The 18,366-nt window shown below is 42.2% G+C and overlaps 1 protein-coding gene across 3 annotated transcripts in view; it reads right to left on the reverse strand.

Moving 5' to 3' along the window:
- TBC1D19 (TBC1 domain family member 19) overlaps positions 1-10,456 on the reverse strand; it is a 144,161-nt gene extending 133,705 nt beyond the window's left edge. The window contains exon 1 of one of the 3 annotated variants that reach the window (XM_072737937.1): positions 10,217-10,456. In XM_072737937.1, the coding sequence (XP_072594038.1) occupies positions 10,217-10,315 (99 nt within the window). In that variant the 5' untranslated portion in view covers positions 10,316-10,456. The remainder of the gene's footprint in view (positions 1-10,216) is intronic. The other 2 variants (XM_072737940.1, XM_072737939.1) reach the window with 2 other exon arrangements.
- Between the last annotated feature and the right edge of the window lie 7,910 nt (positions 10,457-18,366).

The raw sequence follows: 18,366 nt of genomic DNA on the forward strand, positions 1-18,366 counted from the left end.
TGAGGCTCCTTGCTCAGCAGGAAGCCTGCTTCTCTCTGTCCCACCCCACTCTTGTTTTTTCTCTTTCTTTCTCTCCCTCTTTCTCCCTTGCAAAAATAAATAAAAGTCTTTAAAAAACACAAAAGGATATATATTAAAATACAGTTTAATTAAAATATTAAAAAAGAAGTGCTAATGATGGGGCAATAGTCTAAAAATAATTTATATTTGTCTTTGACATATTCTATGTGATTTTATTCTTCAAATTAAGTTGAACCAACACTGCTCTAGCACTTTCAGAATATACTCAAGACAAAATGAGGACAGCACAGGAAAATGCTGGTAGCATGAAACTGCCCTCAGGATTAAAGTTGTAAGGGAATGTAACAAATAAGTAGCTAGTTGCTTAAAAGTATGTTATTAAAATTGATTGTTGAGGGGCTTCCTGGGTGGCTCAGTCAGTTAAGCTTCTGCCTTTGGCTCAGGTCATGATCTCAGGTCCTGGGATCAAGCCCTGCATCAGGCCCTTGCTTAGTGCGGAGTCGCTTCTCCTTCTGCCCCTCCCCCTGCTCATGCTCTTTCTCTCTCAAATAAATAAAATCTAAAAGAAAAACAAAAACAAACAAACAAAAAAACTGATTGTAGAGTTGCCTTTTAAGAGTTAGCTTACTTCTACTCAATGACTGCAGTAGTAGATATAAGCTAAGGCAAAGTTGTTAACATATTTTTTCAAGTTCAAGGTTGTATTAATATTAGAAGATCTATAATTTCATTCAAGTATCAATCTATAATATTATAGATCTTTCACTCCATGTATCTTGAGAACCAGCCAAATATATGTTGAGTTCCCAGGTAATCATCTCCATCTCCTTACCCTGCTTATTTTTCTTTCTTTTCCCTTGCCCTATTTTTTATTATATCAAAGCAATTAACTGATGTTATACTGCAGATACATTATCCTTTATTTGAAATTCCAAGGCCTGAAAAGCCTTGAACATCAAAGTTTTTTCATAATTGAACTCATGGCATAATGGTCCTGACTTGAACTCATTTGGCAGCAAAATCTGATCTGACCTGAATTGACATGAGACTATTTATAGTCATTATTTATCGCACTTAGTGTGAAAATTCTTACATTTTGTTGCAGAAATATTAATTTGTATAAATACAAGGTGCTACAAGACCATGGTAGGGATATTAAATAACAGAAAATGCCTGAATTACCCTTCTAAAACTTGAAAAAAAAATCTGAATTCCAAAACATACCTGGCCCCCAGGTTTTAGGTAAGGGATTGTGGGCCTATATTTATTTGTGATGCTATCATCTGTCAATGATGGCAGAACTTTATTTTATTCACAATTGTTTCCCCTGGGAGTAGAGTTGTGCCCAACATACACTAAATGCTCAATAAATACTGTTGAATAATCAAATAAACAATCATATTTATTAATGTGAGTGTAGTTCAAAATAGAAAGCAACAAAAATAATTCCTCAGGGCAGTAATCTCCAAAGAAGGTTATATTATTCATAGGTGTTTAATCTTTTATTTGCTAGGTGTAGAATACAGCAGAACAAGAAGACATACTCCTTTCCTGCCTTCATGAAACTTATACTTTAATGGACAAAGCAAATGTTTAAAAAATAAATACAGGTATGATAAATATTATTTAAAAAAAAAAAAAAGAAAGAAAGAAATTCCAGGTACTACGGGCCACTAAACTGGGAGGTTATGGAAGACTTACAAAGCTTAAATGGTCTTGGCTGAAAAAGTAGACATAGACTGAAGAACAGTACGTATCACCAAGCTTCATAGGCATGATCAAGGATCTTGACCATTTTTCTAAGGGCCATAAGAAGCCTTGAGGGCTCTAAGCAATCTTGTTTGGACTTTTAAGGAATACTCAGGCTTCCATTTTACTGAGCACTTAAAATGTGCCAGGCATATTATCTTCTTCAGTCCTCACAAAATGGGACTAACATTTCCAGGTTGATGGAGGACCTGGTGGCTGATCAGCACCTCTGCATAGAAAAACAAGTAGAGCCAAGGAGAAAAAAAAATCAACTATCTGAAGGTAGAAGAGAGTTGCTGAGAGAACAAAAACTACAGTAACAGAAAGGGAAAAGTCTTGAGAGATGAACTGGTATCTATAGCCATGTCTTCCCTGGGATCATTATTCTGAGCACAGGAAGAGGCAGAGAATCAATACAAACCCAGCACAAAGTAGGGCTACAAAAAGTAGACAGAGAAATAGGAGAGCTTTGGCAGAGACTTGGAGGTCTTAAGCACTTGACTGGTTTTGTCCTCAAGAAATTCTCTGAATACTAGGATTCTGTGGAGTGGAAAGCTAAAAGTCTAAGCAGGAAACCTGTAAAAAGTTCTTGTTTTAAGAAGTCTGACAAGAAAAACATAAGAGTGTGGGACCCAAAACAAAAAGGACCTCTAGAATACATCAAATTCTTAGTTGAAAACCCTGGAGAGCCAGGAAAGAACCAAAGGAAAATTGAGCTTAAGAGGCTAAACTCAGCCTCAATCCAGAACATTCCCTAACTGGATTATAGTGACCTGTTAAAAGACTTATCTTCTCAGTGAAGAGGGAACCCCTCCATAAAGTAAGATATCACCTAGAGGCTTTACAGTTTTTCTTTTTTTTTTTTTTTTTGCTTTACAGTTTTTCATACACAATGTCTAGCATCAAATAAAAATTTACTAGTCATGCTGATAGCAAAAATCAGATAAACAAAAGCTAAGAGAACAAATAACAGCAAAGACACAGATCTACATGTGATCCAGATATTGGTATTAACTAACAAGGACTTTAAAATAATGACGTGTTATGTTTTTTGAAAAAGACAAATAAATGGACAAAATAGATGAAAAGCAGGTAATTTTATCCAAGAATTAAATCAATTAAAAAGAACCATCTGGAAATTTCTGAATTGAAAAGTACACTATGTGAATAGTGTAATACATGGATTTACCAAGAGATAGGAAATAGCCTAAAACAGGATTAGTGAATTGGAAGGTCAAAAGAAATATCTACATTGATGCAGAGAAAAAAAATAATGGAAAACACAGAAAAGGAGTATTGGAGATATATGGGATTCAGTGTATAAATTGGAGTCTCAGAAAGAGAGGAGAGAGAAAAATGTGGCAGAAAAAAATACTGGAATGACAACAACAAAAAATACTGGAACAAACAATGGCCAAGAATTTTCCAAAACTGGTAAAAGGTATCAACTCCAGATTTAAGAAGCCCCACAAACTCAAATCAGGATAAATTAAATAATAATAATACAAATAACAACAATAATACAAACAACAAATAATAAATAAAACAAACAACTAACAAAAACACACCAAAGCACATCTTAACAAAACTACTAAACACCAAAGACAGAAAGAAATGTTAAAGGATGCCTGGGTGGCTCAGCAGTTGGGTGCCTGCCTTCAGCTCAGGGCGTGATCCCAGGATCTGGGACTGAGTCGCACATTGGGCTCCCTGCATGGAGCCTGCTCTCCCTCTGCCTGTGTCTCTGCCTCTCTCTCTCTCTCTCTCTCTCTCTCTCTGTGTGTGTGTGTGTGTGTGTGTGTGTGTGTGTCTCATGAATAAATAAATAAAATCTTTAAAAATAAATAAATAAAATAAATAAATAAATAAAATTTAAAAAAAGAAAGAAATGTTAAAAGCAGACAAGGTAAAAGTGGGGGGGCATACATTCAGTGGACAACAAAAAGACTAATGGCTGATTTCATAACAGAAAACAAAGATGCCAAAAGGCAATAAAGTGTCTCAATGTGCTGAAAAAAATTATTGCCAACTTTGAAATGTATAAAAAAAATCCTTCAAAAATGAAGATGAAATAAACACATAATCAGACAAATAAAACTGGGGAATTCATCCTAGGAAACTTGCACTTAAAAAAAATACTAAAAAGAGTTCTTATTGTGGAAGAAAAATAATCCTGAAGTAAATATAGAAACAGAAGTAAATGAGCAAGAAAGGATAAAAATGTAGTTAAAAATGAGTAAATACAGACTGAATATTGACGCTACAAAACAATAATAGCCATGTCTTGAGGGATTTAAACTACACATAAAAGGCATGGCAAAAATAACAAAAGGAAAAAGACATTAATGAGTAAAGTGTTCTAAGTTCTAGCATTAGATAACAGGGAAATAGTAAATGTGATAATTTATATGAGGCTATATTTATATTAGACTATTAATTATAACCTCTAGGGTAACTATTTAAAGACCAACAAAAAAACATGTAACCATTACATTAACGGAGGATTAATGGGGCGTGATCCTGGAGACCCAGGATCGAGTCCCACGTCAGGCTCCCTACATGGAGCCTGCTTCTCCCTCTGCCTATGTCTGCCTCTCTCTCTCTCTCTCTCTCTCTCTCTCTCGTTCTGTGTCTGTCATGAATAAATAAATAAAATCTTAAAAAAAAAAAAGAAAAAGAAAATGCTACTACATACTGCATGAGTCCAACTATATATATGACATTCTTCAAGGTGAAACCATAGAGAGAAAAGTCTTTGGTTGCCAGGCGCTTGGGAGGAAAAGAGGGAGGGATGAGTAGATAAGGCACAGAGGATTTGGGAGGCAGTGCAACTATTCTATAAGGAACAGAAATACTGAATATATGACATTATACATCTGTCAAAACCATTAGAAATGTACAACACAAAAAGTGAATCCTGATGTAAACTATGGATTTTATTTAATAATTATGTATCAATATTGGCTCACCAATTGTAAAAAGTACCACACTAATACCAGATGTTAATAATAGGGAAAATTGTGTGCAAGGGAATATATCGGAACTCTGTATCTTCTGCTCAATTTTGCTGTAAGCCTAAAACTATCCTGAAAAATTAAAAGTCTGCTAGTTTAAAGACAAACAAACAAAACCTTGCCAAAAGAAAATCTAAGACACGGACTTTATTGGAAAATTCTTCCAGGTATCTCAGGAAGAAATAACTTTAGAATAACTAGAAGCTCAAAACACAAGGAGAATTTATACTACTTTCATGCTCTTTCCATGGATCTCTAACAGGCGCCCACCCAAAAGAATGGGTGCAAAGAACTGCAGAAAACCTCCTTTTGTGGCACAGGTGCACAAGAGGAGACAAGCTGCCACGCCAGGACAGGCATAAAAAACCATGCTATCTTGCCTAAACTTTCCATTCATTTGAGGAAAAGGCCTTAAACCCCTGAGGGAAAGCTCAGAAAACATTTCATTCTGAAGACAAGGCAATAATTAATTGTTTCTAGGGTGAGATAGATGCAAAAATGATCTTCCTCATGGGAAGGTTTAAAAAAAAAAAAACCTCCCCTGGGTCCAGGATCCTACACCAGTACAAAGCAGAGGTGAGCCAGCACTAGCAAAGGTCCGGAATCTCCTACACCCATTATCAGCCACAAGACAGTTTGGTTGCCAAGGGGAGAAGAGGAAAGAGAGGAAAGAACACTGAGAAAGACCTACTCCCAAGGCACATGGACTGAGACAGGACCCATAGAACAGAGAATGCCCGTGCCTAGCATGAGCTTAGGACTGAGTAACAATGACATTCCAACTTCTGAGGGCAAGAGCAGAGCATGGAGAGAGACCTGCCTGTGGCACAGGCAAGCAGAGGCCAATGAAAGCACAGGATGCAGAACTAACACTGAGAAAAACCTTCCAGTAGTCCGGGGCCCTTCCTAAGCACAAAGTTACAGCAGCCCACCAAATTTGAAGCCTGTGGGACAATGAAGCTAATGACGGTAATAAAACTCAAGCCCAGCTTGATCCCCAACTATACTGACTGAAGTTTCCATACGCGGTACGCCTCCACACTCCCTTGAACAAAACTGCAGTCTACCTGACCCAGTCGACATTTGTAGAATATCAAGAGCAGAATGCTCATTCTTTTCAAATGTACATGGAACATTCAACAAGATAAATAACCTGAAGAGCCCTGCATATATTTTTTACTTAAGTTTTTAATACAGAATATGTTCATACCTAGAAAACGCCAGGTCCCAGTGACCTTACTGGGAATTCTACCAAATAGGTAAGAAAAAAATAATGTTAATTCTATACAAATTCTTCCAGAAAATAGGAAAGAGGGAACACTTACCAACCCAATTTATGAGGTCAGCATTACCCGATAACAAAATTAGACAAAGATGTGAAAATAAAACTATGAGCTGGGTAGCCCGGGTGGCTCAGCGGTTTAGCGCAGCCTTCAGTCCAGGGCATGATCCTGGAGACCCGGGATCAGGTCCTGTGTCAGGCTCCCTGCATGGAGCCTGCTTCTCCCTCTGCCTGTGTCTCCGCCTCTCTCTCTCTCTCTCTCTCTCTCTCTCTGTGTGTCTCTATGAATAAATAAAATCTTAAAAAAAAAAAAAACTACAAGCCAATTTTCTTCATGAAAATATTCACAAAATCTTCAACAAAATACTAGCAGATCAAGAAACATTATATATATATATAAAGGATGATGTATCAAAACAATGTGGAATTTATCTCAGGAATGCAAAATTGGTTCAACATTCAAAACCAGTCAGTATCATTTGCCATATCAACACATTTAAAAAAGAAAAAAATCACATGAGCATCTCTACGGATACAAGGAAAGTATCTAACAAAATTCAACATCCATTCATAATAAAACTCTCAAAAAATGAGGAATAAAAGAGTTTCCTCAACCTAACAGAATACATCTATACACCACTGCAGTGGAGGTACTAGCCAGTGCAACAAGGCAAAAGAAAAGGAAAGGAAAGGAAAGGAATACAAATTGGAAGGAAAAAGTAAAACCGTCTTTATTCACGTAGGACATATGTACTTGGAAAATCCTATGCAATCTACAAAATGTGCTACTATAACTTATAAGTAAGTTTAGTGAGATCACAGGATACAAGGTAAATATACGAAAATCAATTATATTTCTGCATACTAACAAAAAACAACTGGAAAATGAAATAAGAACAAAATTGGCATTTATAATAGCATCAAAAAATAAGTATTTAAGGGAAAATCTAAACAAAGTATGTGCAAGATTCGTATACTGAACTATCAAACACTGTTGAGAAAAAATAAATAGAAATAGAGGTAAAATATCATAGGCAGACTACTCAATATTGTTTACATATCAATTCTCCCAAAATTGGCCTACATATTCAATATAATCCCAATCGAAATCCCAGCAAACTCTTTGTAGTAATTTATAAGATGACTCTAAGCTTTATAGAGAAAAGTAAAGGCTCTAGAATAGCCAAAACAATTTTGAAAAAGAGGAACAAAGTTGGGAAACTAACTATCTGACTTCAACACTTACTATAAGTTTACAAAAATAAAAACAAATAGATCAGTGGAACAGGACAAAGACTCAGAAATAGTGGTGTGTGTTTGTGTGTGTGTGTGTGTGTCCTAAATCAGTTTTCAACAAAGGTGCCAATGCAATTAGTGGAGAAAGGATAGACAGGTATGTCAATCAACAGGTACTGGAAATAAGCGTGGTATTGGACATCTATCAATCTATATCAAAAATACTGACACAAAATGGATCGCAGATCTAAATGTAAAAGCTACAACTATAAAACTTCTAGAACCAAACATAGGAGAAAATTTTTGAGGCTCTGGGTTAGACACAGCTTCACAGGTAGGGCAAAAAAAACCACAAATCATAAAAGAAGAAACTGATTTTTAAAAATTGTCATCAAAATAAAAAAGTTTGCTCTTTGAAAGACCCAGTTAAGGAAATGGAAAGATAAGCCTCAGACTGGCAGAAAATATTTGCAAGATGTGTATCTAATCAAAGATTTCTGTCATATATAAAGAGTCCTTACAATCCAACTATAGGAGAACAAACACAATTTTTTTAATAGGCAAAATATTTACACAAACTACTTGATCAAAGAAGATATTAACCTATGGTAAGATGCCTGGTATCATTAGTCAAAAAGAAAATGTAATCAAAGCCATGATGGGATATCATTATGCTCCTACCAGAGGAATGTAATTAATATATGAAGTTAACTAGGGGAGCCTGAGTGGCTGAGTGGCTGAGGGTCTGCCTTGGGTTTAGGTCATGATCCTGGGGTCCTGGGGTCCAGTCCCACATCAGGCTCCCTGCATGGAGCCTGCATCTCCCTCTGCCTGTGTCTCTGCTCTCTTTCTGTATTGCTCATGAATAAATAAATAAAATCTTTTAATTAATAAAAACTGACATCGGGCAGCCCTGGTGGCTCAGCAGTTTAGTGTCACCTTCGGCCTAAGGTGTGATCCTAGAGACCTGGAATCCAGTCCCACATTGGGCTCCCTGCATGGAGCCTGCTTCTCCCTCTGCCTATGTCTCCGCCTATCTCCCATGAATAAATAAAATTAAAAAAAAAAACTGACATCAAGTACTAACAAAGATGTGGAGCAACCGAAACTCTCATAACTGCTGGCGAAAATGCAGAATCGGGGCACCTGTGGGGCTCAGCGGTGGAGCGTCTGCCTTGGCTCAGGTCGTGACCCCAGGGTCCCGGGATCGAGTCCCCGCATCAGGCTCCCCGCGAGGCACCTGCTTCTCCCCCTTCTCCTGCCTCTGCCTCTCTCATGAATAAATAGATATAATCTTTAAAAAAAGAAAAAGAAAAAAAAATGCAGAATCATACGCTGGAAAAGCCCAGCAGGTTCTCATAGAACGAAACATACACTTATGCTGCAACTCAGCAATTCCGCTCCTAGATTATTTGCCCAAGAGAAAACAAACGTGCAAGCAAAAACCTGTATCAAAATGTATATGCCCGGGATCCCTGGGGGGCTCAGCGGCTTAGCGTCTGCCTTTGGCCCAGGGCGTGATCCTGGAGACCCGGGATCGAGTCCCGCATCGGGCTCCCTGCATGGAGCCTGCTTCTCCCTCTGCCTATGTCTCCGCCTATCTCCCATGAATAAATAAAATTAAAAAAAAAAACTGACATCAAGTACTAACAAAGATGTGGAGCAACCGAAACTCTCATAACTGCTGGCGAAAATGCAGAATCGGGGCACCTGTGGGGCTCAGCGGTGGAGCGTCTGCCTTGGCTCAGGTCGTGACCCCAGGGTCCCGGGATCGAGTCCCCGCATCAGGCTCCCCGCGAGGCACCTGCTTCTCCCCCTTCTCCTGCCTCTGCCTCTCTCATGAATAAATAGATATAATCTTTAAAAAAAGAAAAAGAAAAAAAAATGCAGAATCATACGCTGGAAAAGCCCAGCAGGTTCTCATAGAACGAAACATACACTTATGCTGCAACTCAGCAATTCCGCTCCTAGATTATTTGCCCAAGAGAAAACAAACGTGCAAGCAAAAACCTGTATCAAAATGTATATGCCCGGGATCCCTGGGGGGCTCAGCGGCTTAGCGTCTGCCTTTGGCCCAGGGCGTGATCCTGGAGACCCGGGATCGAGTCCCGCATCGGGCTCCCTGCATGGAGCCTGCTTCTCCCTCTGCCTGTGTCTCTGCCTCTCTCTCTCTCATGAATAAATAAATAAAATCTTTAAAAAAAAAAACATATATGCAAACAAAATGCATATGCCCGCTGCATTCGTGGGCTCTGCAGTGGGAGACCACCCATGACCGCAGCCGAAAATGCCCAGCAACCAGCGCAGCGGCGGATGACCAGGCCGCGGCACATCCAAACACGAAATATTACTCAGCCGTTAACAAAGGAACCGAACCAGTGAGACCGCCCAAGGGCACTGGGCCAAGTGACCGAAACCAGACACAGTCGCGTCCCTGCGCGACCCCCTCTCTGGGACGTTCGCACACGGGACGGCGAGGGCCTCCTGGTCGACCTCGGCATCCAAGGGCCCGAGCACATCAGAGGATACGCCGGAACGGGATGGAGAGAATGAGGAAGACGTCTCTGCAGGGGGCTCGGAGGGCAAAAAAAAGAAAAAGAAAAAAGGCAGCCGGAGGTCCGAAGCCACCGAGAGGACGAGGCCCGGAGGGGGGGGGGGGGGGGGGGGGGGCAGGGCGCGGCCCAAGCCCGTGGCCGCCGGGGCTCCAGCAGCTCGCAGCCTCCTCGCCCGGGGAGGGCCTCGGCGCCTCCGGCCTGCAGACGCGCGCGGCGCCGCACCCTCCCCGGAAAAGCCAGGACCGCCGGCGCGAGGCCGAGGAGCGCGGCGGGGAGGCCGGGGCGGGGAGGCCGCCCGCACCCCGCACCCCGCGCCCCGCGCCCCGCGCCGCCGCCCCGCCCCGCCCGGCCGCACTCACCCAGGCCTGCCGTTCCAGCTGAGCGTACAGAGTGGAGCCCTTGAGCTTCTGCACTATCTGCGCGATCACGAGAGACAGGTCCGACTCCTCCTGCAGCATCGCCCCGGCCCTAGCCCGCCGGGCCGCGGGGACAGGCCGGCTCGGGGCTCCCGCTCGCGGCCGCCTCTCCGCGCCCTGTGCCGCCGGCGCTGCCGCAGCGGGCGTTGCCAGGCAACCGCCGGGACGTCGGTCCGTTCCTCTCTGCTCCCCCCCGCGGCCGCCGAGGGGGCCAGCGCCTGCGTTCCGCTGGCGGGGAGGAAAAAAAAAAAAAAAAGAAAAAAAAGGAAAAAAAAAAAAAGACGGGCAGGGGCAGGGGGAGGGGGCGGGGGCAGGCGGTAGCTGTTCACCGCATTGTTCCCGCCCTGGCGCGCGTCTGGATGGCCCCGAGCGGGGCTCTCGCGGCAGGCTGCGCGGGGGCTTGCGGTGTCTCGGGAGCCCCGAGGCTCGTCGGCCGCCCCGGTCCCGCGGTCGCTGGGCCGGTGCACGCGGCTGGGCGGGGAAACGCCGCGGCGGCGCTCGGGCTCGGGCTCGGGCTCGGGCCTTGCAGGCTGCGCGGGCGCGGTCGTCGCCGAAGCGCGGGTTCCCGGGCCGCGGGAACCACGGGGAGGCGGCGGCGGGGGGCGGGGGGGGGGGGGGGATCAGCCGTTCATTTTCCCTCCGCTCCTCCCGTCTCTGGTCTGCGGGATCCTGCGGCGAGGATGCATCGACACGGTCTTCCCGTCGAGCAGCTACAAGCTAACCCAAGGAGGGTTTGTGGATAGGCCGGCGGTTCCCGGAGGACCCCATGGTCCCCGTGCACGGGGCGGGGGTCGGCCTAGACGCCTCCTCTTCTGTGCATTCGTTCATTCAGCGATTTCTCCAAAAGTCATGGAGCTTTCACCTTCTTGAGCATCTCCATGCAAGAAACTACGCGGGCACAGAGGTAAATGAGGCCCGGGTGGCTCAGTGCTGAGCATCCATCTGCCCTGGGCTCGGGCTGTCCCGCAGCAGGCTCCCCTGCTTCTCCCTCTGCCCCCCCCCCTTTCTCTCTGTGTCTCATGAATAAATAAACAAAATCTTTAAAACAACAACAAAACATGGTTCTTGCCTTCAAAGAAAAACGGATCGAAGGCTTTCAGCAGAACCAGAAGAAGCAGATTTAGCTATTTGAATGGCATTTCCCAGAGGCAGCTAGAAAGATCCCTGTGGAATATCGCACGCATTAGAATGACCTCACCAAAACGATCAAGAATTAATTTCAGATGTGTGTGTGTGTGCAGATGTTTTAAGCAAAGCAAAGGTAAGATCCCAAGAAAACAGACCAAGATTACTGCAAAAACGACCCCGCCCTGACTACCTTGAACTTTAATGTAAGGTTGAATCACAGTCTCTGATTCAATAGGCCCCTTGTAGGGCCTGCTAATCTGATTTCTGGCAAGTTCCAAGGAGATTGTGATGCTGGTGGTTCAGAAAGTACCTTCTGAACACCAAAGGACTAAAGCAGGTACATACAGAAATTCTAAAGGACTGGACCTTTGGCACCCATGCACAACACCCTGGCATTCATGATACCACTGTTCAGAGTATGGCAATGGTAAATACAGATTCAAATAACCCATTTGGGGGATCCCTGGGTGGCGCAGCGGTTTGGCGCCTGCCTTTGGCCCAGGGCACGATCCTGGAGACCTGGGATCGAATCCCACATCGGGCTCCCGGTACATGGAGCCTGCTTCTCCCTCTGCCTGTGTCTTTGCCTCTCTCTCTCTCTCTCTGTGACTATCATAAATAAATAAAAATTAAAAAAAATAAATAAATAAAATCAAATAACCCATTTGGTCATGCTTATTTATTAAAAACAACTTTGGAAAGAGGCAGGCAGGAGGAAAAGGTAATTAAAGGCAATTAATAACATTACACAAAACATGTAGTTTCACTACAAAGCACTCCCCCCTACAATTCAGAATTTCTCCAATTTGCAGATGAGTAAATCTCAACCCTTTACAGCCTCTCCATCCCAACACCCCAACCATCCATGAATCTCCAGGGCAAGCATCACTTTGAACAATAAAAAGGAAAACTAGGGAGAGAGTTCTTTTGAGATTGGCAGGGTGAAAGCGGTTAATAACTCAAGAGATAAGAATGCTGAAGTTGAGAAGGGTCATAAAGTGTAGGGAGGAAAGAAAATGAAACTGTTAAAAAAAAAAAAAAGAAAGAAAATGAAACTGTTGAGTGGAAGAAAGCCATGGTACCTGGAGTCAAAATGTGGCCTACCTCCTGTTCTGCTATGTAGCCTTGGGACCCTTCCCCTGTCAGAGTTTCAGCTTTCTCATCTGTAACAAGAGGTTAAAATACTGACCTGAGGGGACACTCTGAGGACAGATGTGCCTTGTGTTAAATATTTTAAACTATGAATAAATGAAATTTTAAAATTGTGATAAATAAATAAAAATAATGCTATTGACAAGGGAATGGAAAGTAAATAAATATAGCAACATGTGTGAATGCGGCCAGCACAATTTTTTTTCCATAGGTAGAGGCTTTAAAGCTTTTTCTAAGGAGAAAACAATTTGCAGTCTTACAGCAACAATTAGGAAGTTTATATTTGATTCTGAAGACATGCCCAAGCAAAAATAAAAATTCTGAATCCTAATATTAAAGATTTGTTTCTTACACACATAGAAGCAGGTGTGTTATGTTATAATTCAATTTTAGAATGCCCTCTGTTCTCTTTTTCTAATTCAGTTTAGCAAAACTTTTCAGAACACCTGCTCTGTGTGAAGAAAGGCAAGGAATACAAGAATAAGTGAGGAAATTTCTTTTTCCTAAGAAATTCTCAGTCTCAAAGGAATAGTGAAGCCAGTATACAAAGAGCTATAATGGTAGATGGGCTTCTTTAGACTTCCACCTGTATATTTGGAAATTTTATTATTCTAAAGTCATTGTCCCAGGGGCACCTGGGTGGCTCAGTGGTTGAGCATCTACCTTTGGCTCAGATCATGGTCCTGGGGTCTCGGATCGAGTCCTGCATCGGGCTCCCTGCGTGGAGCCTGCTTCTCCCTCTGCCTGGGTCTCCGCCTCTCTCTGTGTGTCTCTCATGAATAAATAAATACAATCTTGTACACACAGAGAGAGGCGGAGACCCAGGCAGAGGGAGAAGCTGGCTCCACACAGGGAGCCGATGTGGACTCCTTCCCAGGACTCCAGGATCACGCCCTGGGCCGAAGGTGGCGCTAAACCGATGAGCCACCCAGGGATCCCCTAAATACAATCTTTTAAAAAGAATAAAGTCATTGTCGTATAAGAAACAAAAGGTGCAGAGTTCCATCTCCATCTGACAAGGAGAACTTTGCGTTGGAAATCCTTATTCTACTCAGAATGGGCGGGAACTGGGGAAACGCTCCATTTCTGATATTTTAGAGTGAACCATGACCCCACCTAACAGATGAATAGCAAAAGGAATTTAAAACCCAATCTCAAAAAATAAAACCCAATCTCATCTGAGTAGCTGAAACTATACAAACAGAAACAAAAGTAAAAATAAATTCAAGGAAAATTCTCCTCCAAATCCTCTCAAATTCAAAGCAAAGGCGCCTCTGGGCCAACATGCGTAAGGTTCTGGGCTGAATCTTGCCTTTCTCGGATCTGCTCTGCTTTGATTTATTTTATATATAATATTGTGTCAGATTTCACTGTGGGTGAGAGGGTGGGGGGAAAAGCACTGACCAGGGGCCTCACATGAACAAAGATGAGGACCACATCAAAAACACCCTGTGAGCTCACACAAAACTTAGGTTTGCATAAACTCCACAATCTACAACAGGTTCAGCTGTTGTTTCAGGAGACACTGCTGTTCGCACGCTGTATCTGAAGAATAGGTTGAACTGTATGTTGTCATGAGTTTGCTTAAAATAAATAAGAAGTACTTTGTATGTTGTGTGTACCACCAATGGCATAGGCCTCCTTGTCTTTGGGAACAAACGAATCCATTGTGATACGGGTGACCTGTCCCTGGATAGTTAGCCCCCATTTGCTAGCACAGGACCTCAGGCTCCTCATCAAAGTCTCTTCCTGTTACTTCTGGGAGTCCTCAGGAAGTGGCCCGACTGTGCTGAGGAGCAAATGTGGTTGTGATCTGCTTTGCCTGCTCTAGTGATATCTGAGGCCTCACAGCTACTGTCCAGGGTGCTGCTTTTTCATACTCACAAAAACCCAGAGATGCTTGAATCCCAAAGGCTCACAAAACCCCTCAAGGACAAAGTCCCTTATGGTTCTGCTTGCCACCTCTCTTTACAAGGTGGTCAGATCTCCTTTCTGAGCCCAAGCTGAATATCACACCATGCTATTGGAGGGGAACAGATTTTGCTACCCCGATATATGTCTCTTTGGCATAACGATTACTTTGAGCTAAAGGCATTTAAAACCCAACAGATTCAGGAAAAGTTCTTTACTCAACTGCTTAAATTTTTTTAAGATTTTATTTATTTATTCATGAGAGACACAGAGAGAGTGGCAGAGACACAGGCAGAGGGAGAAGCAGGCTCCCTGCAGGGAGCCCAATGTGGGGGATTCGATCCCCAGACCCTGCAATCATACCCTGAGGTAAAGCCTCAACCATTCAGCCACCCAGGCATCCCTCAATTGCTTAAATTATATAGGAAAGTGGATGGATACCAGGAAGAGAGCTATTACCAAAGATATCATTTTCCCTAAGAAATTAATCTGCATAAGAAGGCAACCTTTGCTTCCTAAACATCTTTGCCTTCCTGTGAATGGTATTGTCTCCTTTGTATCCCCAAACACCTACACCTTTCCTTAGCTCAGGCTGTTAAATAAGCCTCAATTGACTAGTTGACCTTTGAGTCTTCGCATCTAGTTGGGGGCTCCCCTATCCATGAAATTTTGTTTGTTTTTCTCCTATTAATCTATCTTATATTAGTTTAATCATTAGACCCACCAAAGAACCTAGAATGGAAGAGGAATTTTTTTTCTGCCCTACACTATACTCCATTTCTCCATCTTTCCTGTCTCTAGCCCCAGGCAGTTATGCATAAATGGAGAAGATTGGGCTACTTTTTCCATGAACAATCTCATGGACTGTGTTGGCTTCATGTTAAACATAAAACTCCTGGGAAAAATCCAAGTAACAGTGGTTTAAATCATAGGATATTTATTATTACCAATAGGTCTAAAGGAGGGTACGAAGGCTGATTTAACACCTCCACAACATCATCAAAATTGAAGCTCCTTCCTTCTTTTCCATTCTGGCCTCCTTAGCATGTTGGCCTTCACCATTCAGCTTACTGTCTTAAGGTGGCTGCTGCAGTTCTAAATATGACATTCTTCTACTGCTGCCTACAAAGGGAGGCAGGAAGAAGATAAAATAAAAGACTCAATGACTTTTACTTCTTCTTTTTGAGGAAAGATTCTTTCTTTAAGAAGCCTCCAAGAAAGACTTTCCAGTGCATTTTATTGCCCAAAGCTGTGTCGCCTGACCACCTCTAGCCACAAGACAGTGGCAAGAAATGATCTGGTATTTTCTTCTCAATCCTGGGAGAAAGATGAAGAAGAATGGCTTATTGATTCTACCATATTGTCCAAAACAACTCCAGTGTCAGGTTGGCATCGTGATATGAACGCTCATAGGTGAGCATTCCTGACTGACATTCAGGCCAATCAGACCACAAATAAACTGGAGTTGGGCAATATCCAGATCATTTACCATCCACAGAGTTGCTTGTGTGAAGTTCAGAATCCAGAATCTAAATTATAGTACTTATTGATGTGGCATTTTCTTAGTATCACGTGACATTCTAAAAGCTAAAAATAAATAAGTTTGACCCATTTGCAAAATAAGATCTATTAGTAAAAGATTATGTGACAACAACAGAATATTTGCAAGTATTATTATTTTTAAAAAAAAGACAAAAATTGATGACTTGTGACGAAAACACCCTGTTCATTAATAACTTTGGTGAAGGCCTCCTGTATCTAGAAGTCACTCTGCCGGAATTCTAAGTTATTCTCTCAGGTGGTACAAGCAGAAGTGGGCAGGGGAAATAACCTATTCTCAAAAAAGAAAGAAAGAAAGAAAGAAAGAAAGAAAGAAAGAAAGAAAGAAAGAAAGAACCTATTCTCTAATACAATCTGTACTGCTTGGAACAAAAAGGCTTATTGTTGCAAAGTGATGGATGGCCTAGTTTTTTGAGACACTCTAGGTTTCAGGTAACACACTAGAGAAGGATCTACTTGACTCATTTTCTCCTCAGTTCTCTAATCATAGCTCTGCTTTCTCACCTCCCCCAGCCAAATTGCACCACACACACACACACACACACACACACACACACACACAGACTTGCATTCCAAGATGTTTCTTTTTTAATTATTCTTTGTTTGCTACTACCCTTCCTCCATTGCCTCCTAGGAAACTTACATACCTCCTGCCATCTTTTTTTTCTTTCCAGTTTTTTTTTGAAGGCATAGTAACATGTACATGCAAGATGATAGATAGATAGATAGATAGATAGATAGATAGATAGATAGATGATAGATAGATGATAGAACAGATACAATACTAAGTACTTGAGAGCAAATTGGAGGTCACAGTAGGGCCTGTCTCTGTCCATTAGGGAAGGAAAAATTGTCCATATGGATGCATGCAGAGAATTAGGCTTAAGTGATAGACCTAGAAGGAAGACCAAAAATTGTCTGTTAACAAGCTTAGTTATCCAGGAGCAGAGCCAGTGAGGAACAGAGTGTGGAACTCTAGTGCATAACCAGCAGCTCCACTGCAAATGCCTGTTAAGAGGAGGGGTCCTTGAGAAGGGGCCGACAGGTCTGTAACCAGGACTTAAGCCTGAGACAAGCTCTGGGCATTGCAAAGAGCAAAGCCATGGACCCTAGAACAAAGTGGGTGTCTTGGCAAGGAGAGGCCTTTCAAGTGGGAAACTCAGAAGGGGAAAGGAGAACTTGGTGTGGTGCCACCATTTCTTCCGTCTTGAGTCTTGGTGCCTTTCACAGAACTTCCACCAGCACCATGTTGAAACAGAGCACCCAGAGGTTCATAACCTCTGCTGTCCACAGGTGCCACTATGAGGAGGGACTAGGGAAGAATTTGCCACTTTCAGTGAAAATAAGTGGCGGTTACTAATTATGATGACTGGGTACTTGGATCTGGATTTGCTGCATCCGTTTTTATAATAAGACACCAACTACTTAAGAAATAAGGATGTTTGAGTTAATCCATGAGCTGGATGAGAAGAAGAATATTTTAAGAAATGCAATTTCTTTGACAAATGGATCAAACTCTTGAATTCAACATATTTGATATGTTTGTAAATAAACTTACAGCATGACTCAAAAAATGGGAAATTGAATTAAACATTTGATGCAGAGAAGAGAGAGAACAAGAGACAAAGACTACAATAAAACAATGTTTTTCAGCTCGAATATCCTTGAGTTCTTATGCTTTATCTAAAAAATTCATGACATGATAGGTGTATTCCAAAATATGCTTTTGTTTATTTCAATATAAAAATGTTTTAAATACTGCCACATCTAGATAATTAATGCATCATGTGTAGCCTTGGTGTCAGCATACTCCCTGGCACACAGCTGAATGCCCCCCACCACATGCTGTCCCAGAAATCTCGGCAGTATTGAACCACACAGCCCACAGTTGTACCCTACTCATTACCATACCACTTTATCTCCCCTTCCCTGACTCACTTCCCCACTCTACTACATATGTTTGCTAAGATCACCCCCACCCCAGTACCCTATGACCACTCAAATTTTTATTTCAGAGTCTTCTCTGGGGGGACCTAATCTACATCTAGTACCTAAAGTAGTGCCTGGAAGGTAGCAGGTACCTCTTAAGTGGTCAAAGAAAAAGAATGATGATTTCTAATTTTCTCCAGTTGAAACTTCTTGACTGGAGTCTTCCAGCTTTAACCCCAAACTTCCAGCCCAGCAGAGCCTTCCAAACTTTACATTTTTGCATTAGAGAAGAATGACAGCAGAGGTATGATCAGTAGGTTTCTCCAGAAGAACAGAACCAGTAAGAGATAGAGATAGATTTATTTTAAGAGATTGACTCACATGATTGTGGGAACTGGAAAATGTGAAATCTA

Source organism: Vulpes vulpes, chromosome 14 (genome assembly GCF_048418805.1).
Source record: "Vulpes vulpes isolate BD-2025 chromosome 14, VulVul3, whole genome shotgun sequence".
Taxonomy (NCBI): Eukaryota; Metazoa; Chordata; class Mammalia; order Carnivora; family Canidae; genus Vulpes; species Vulpes vulpes.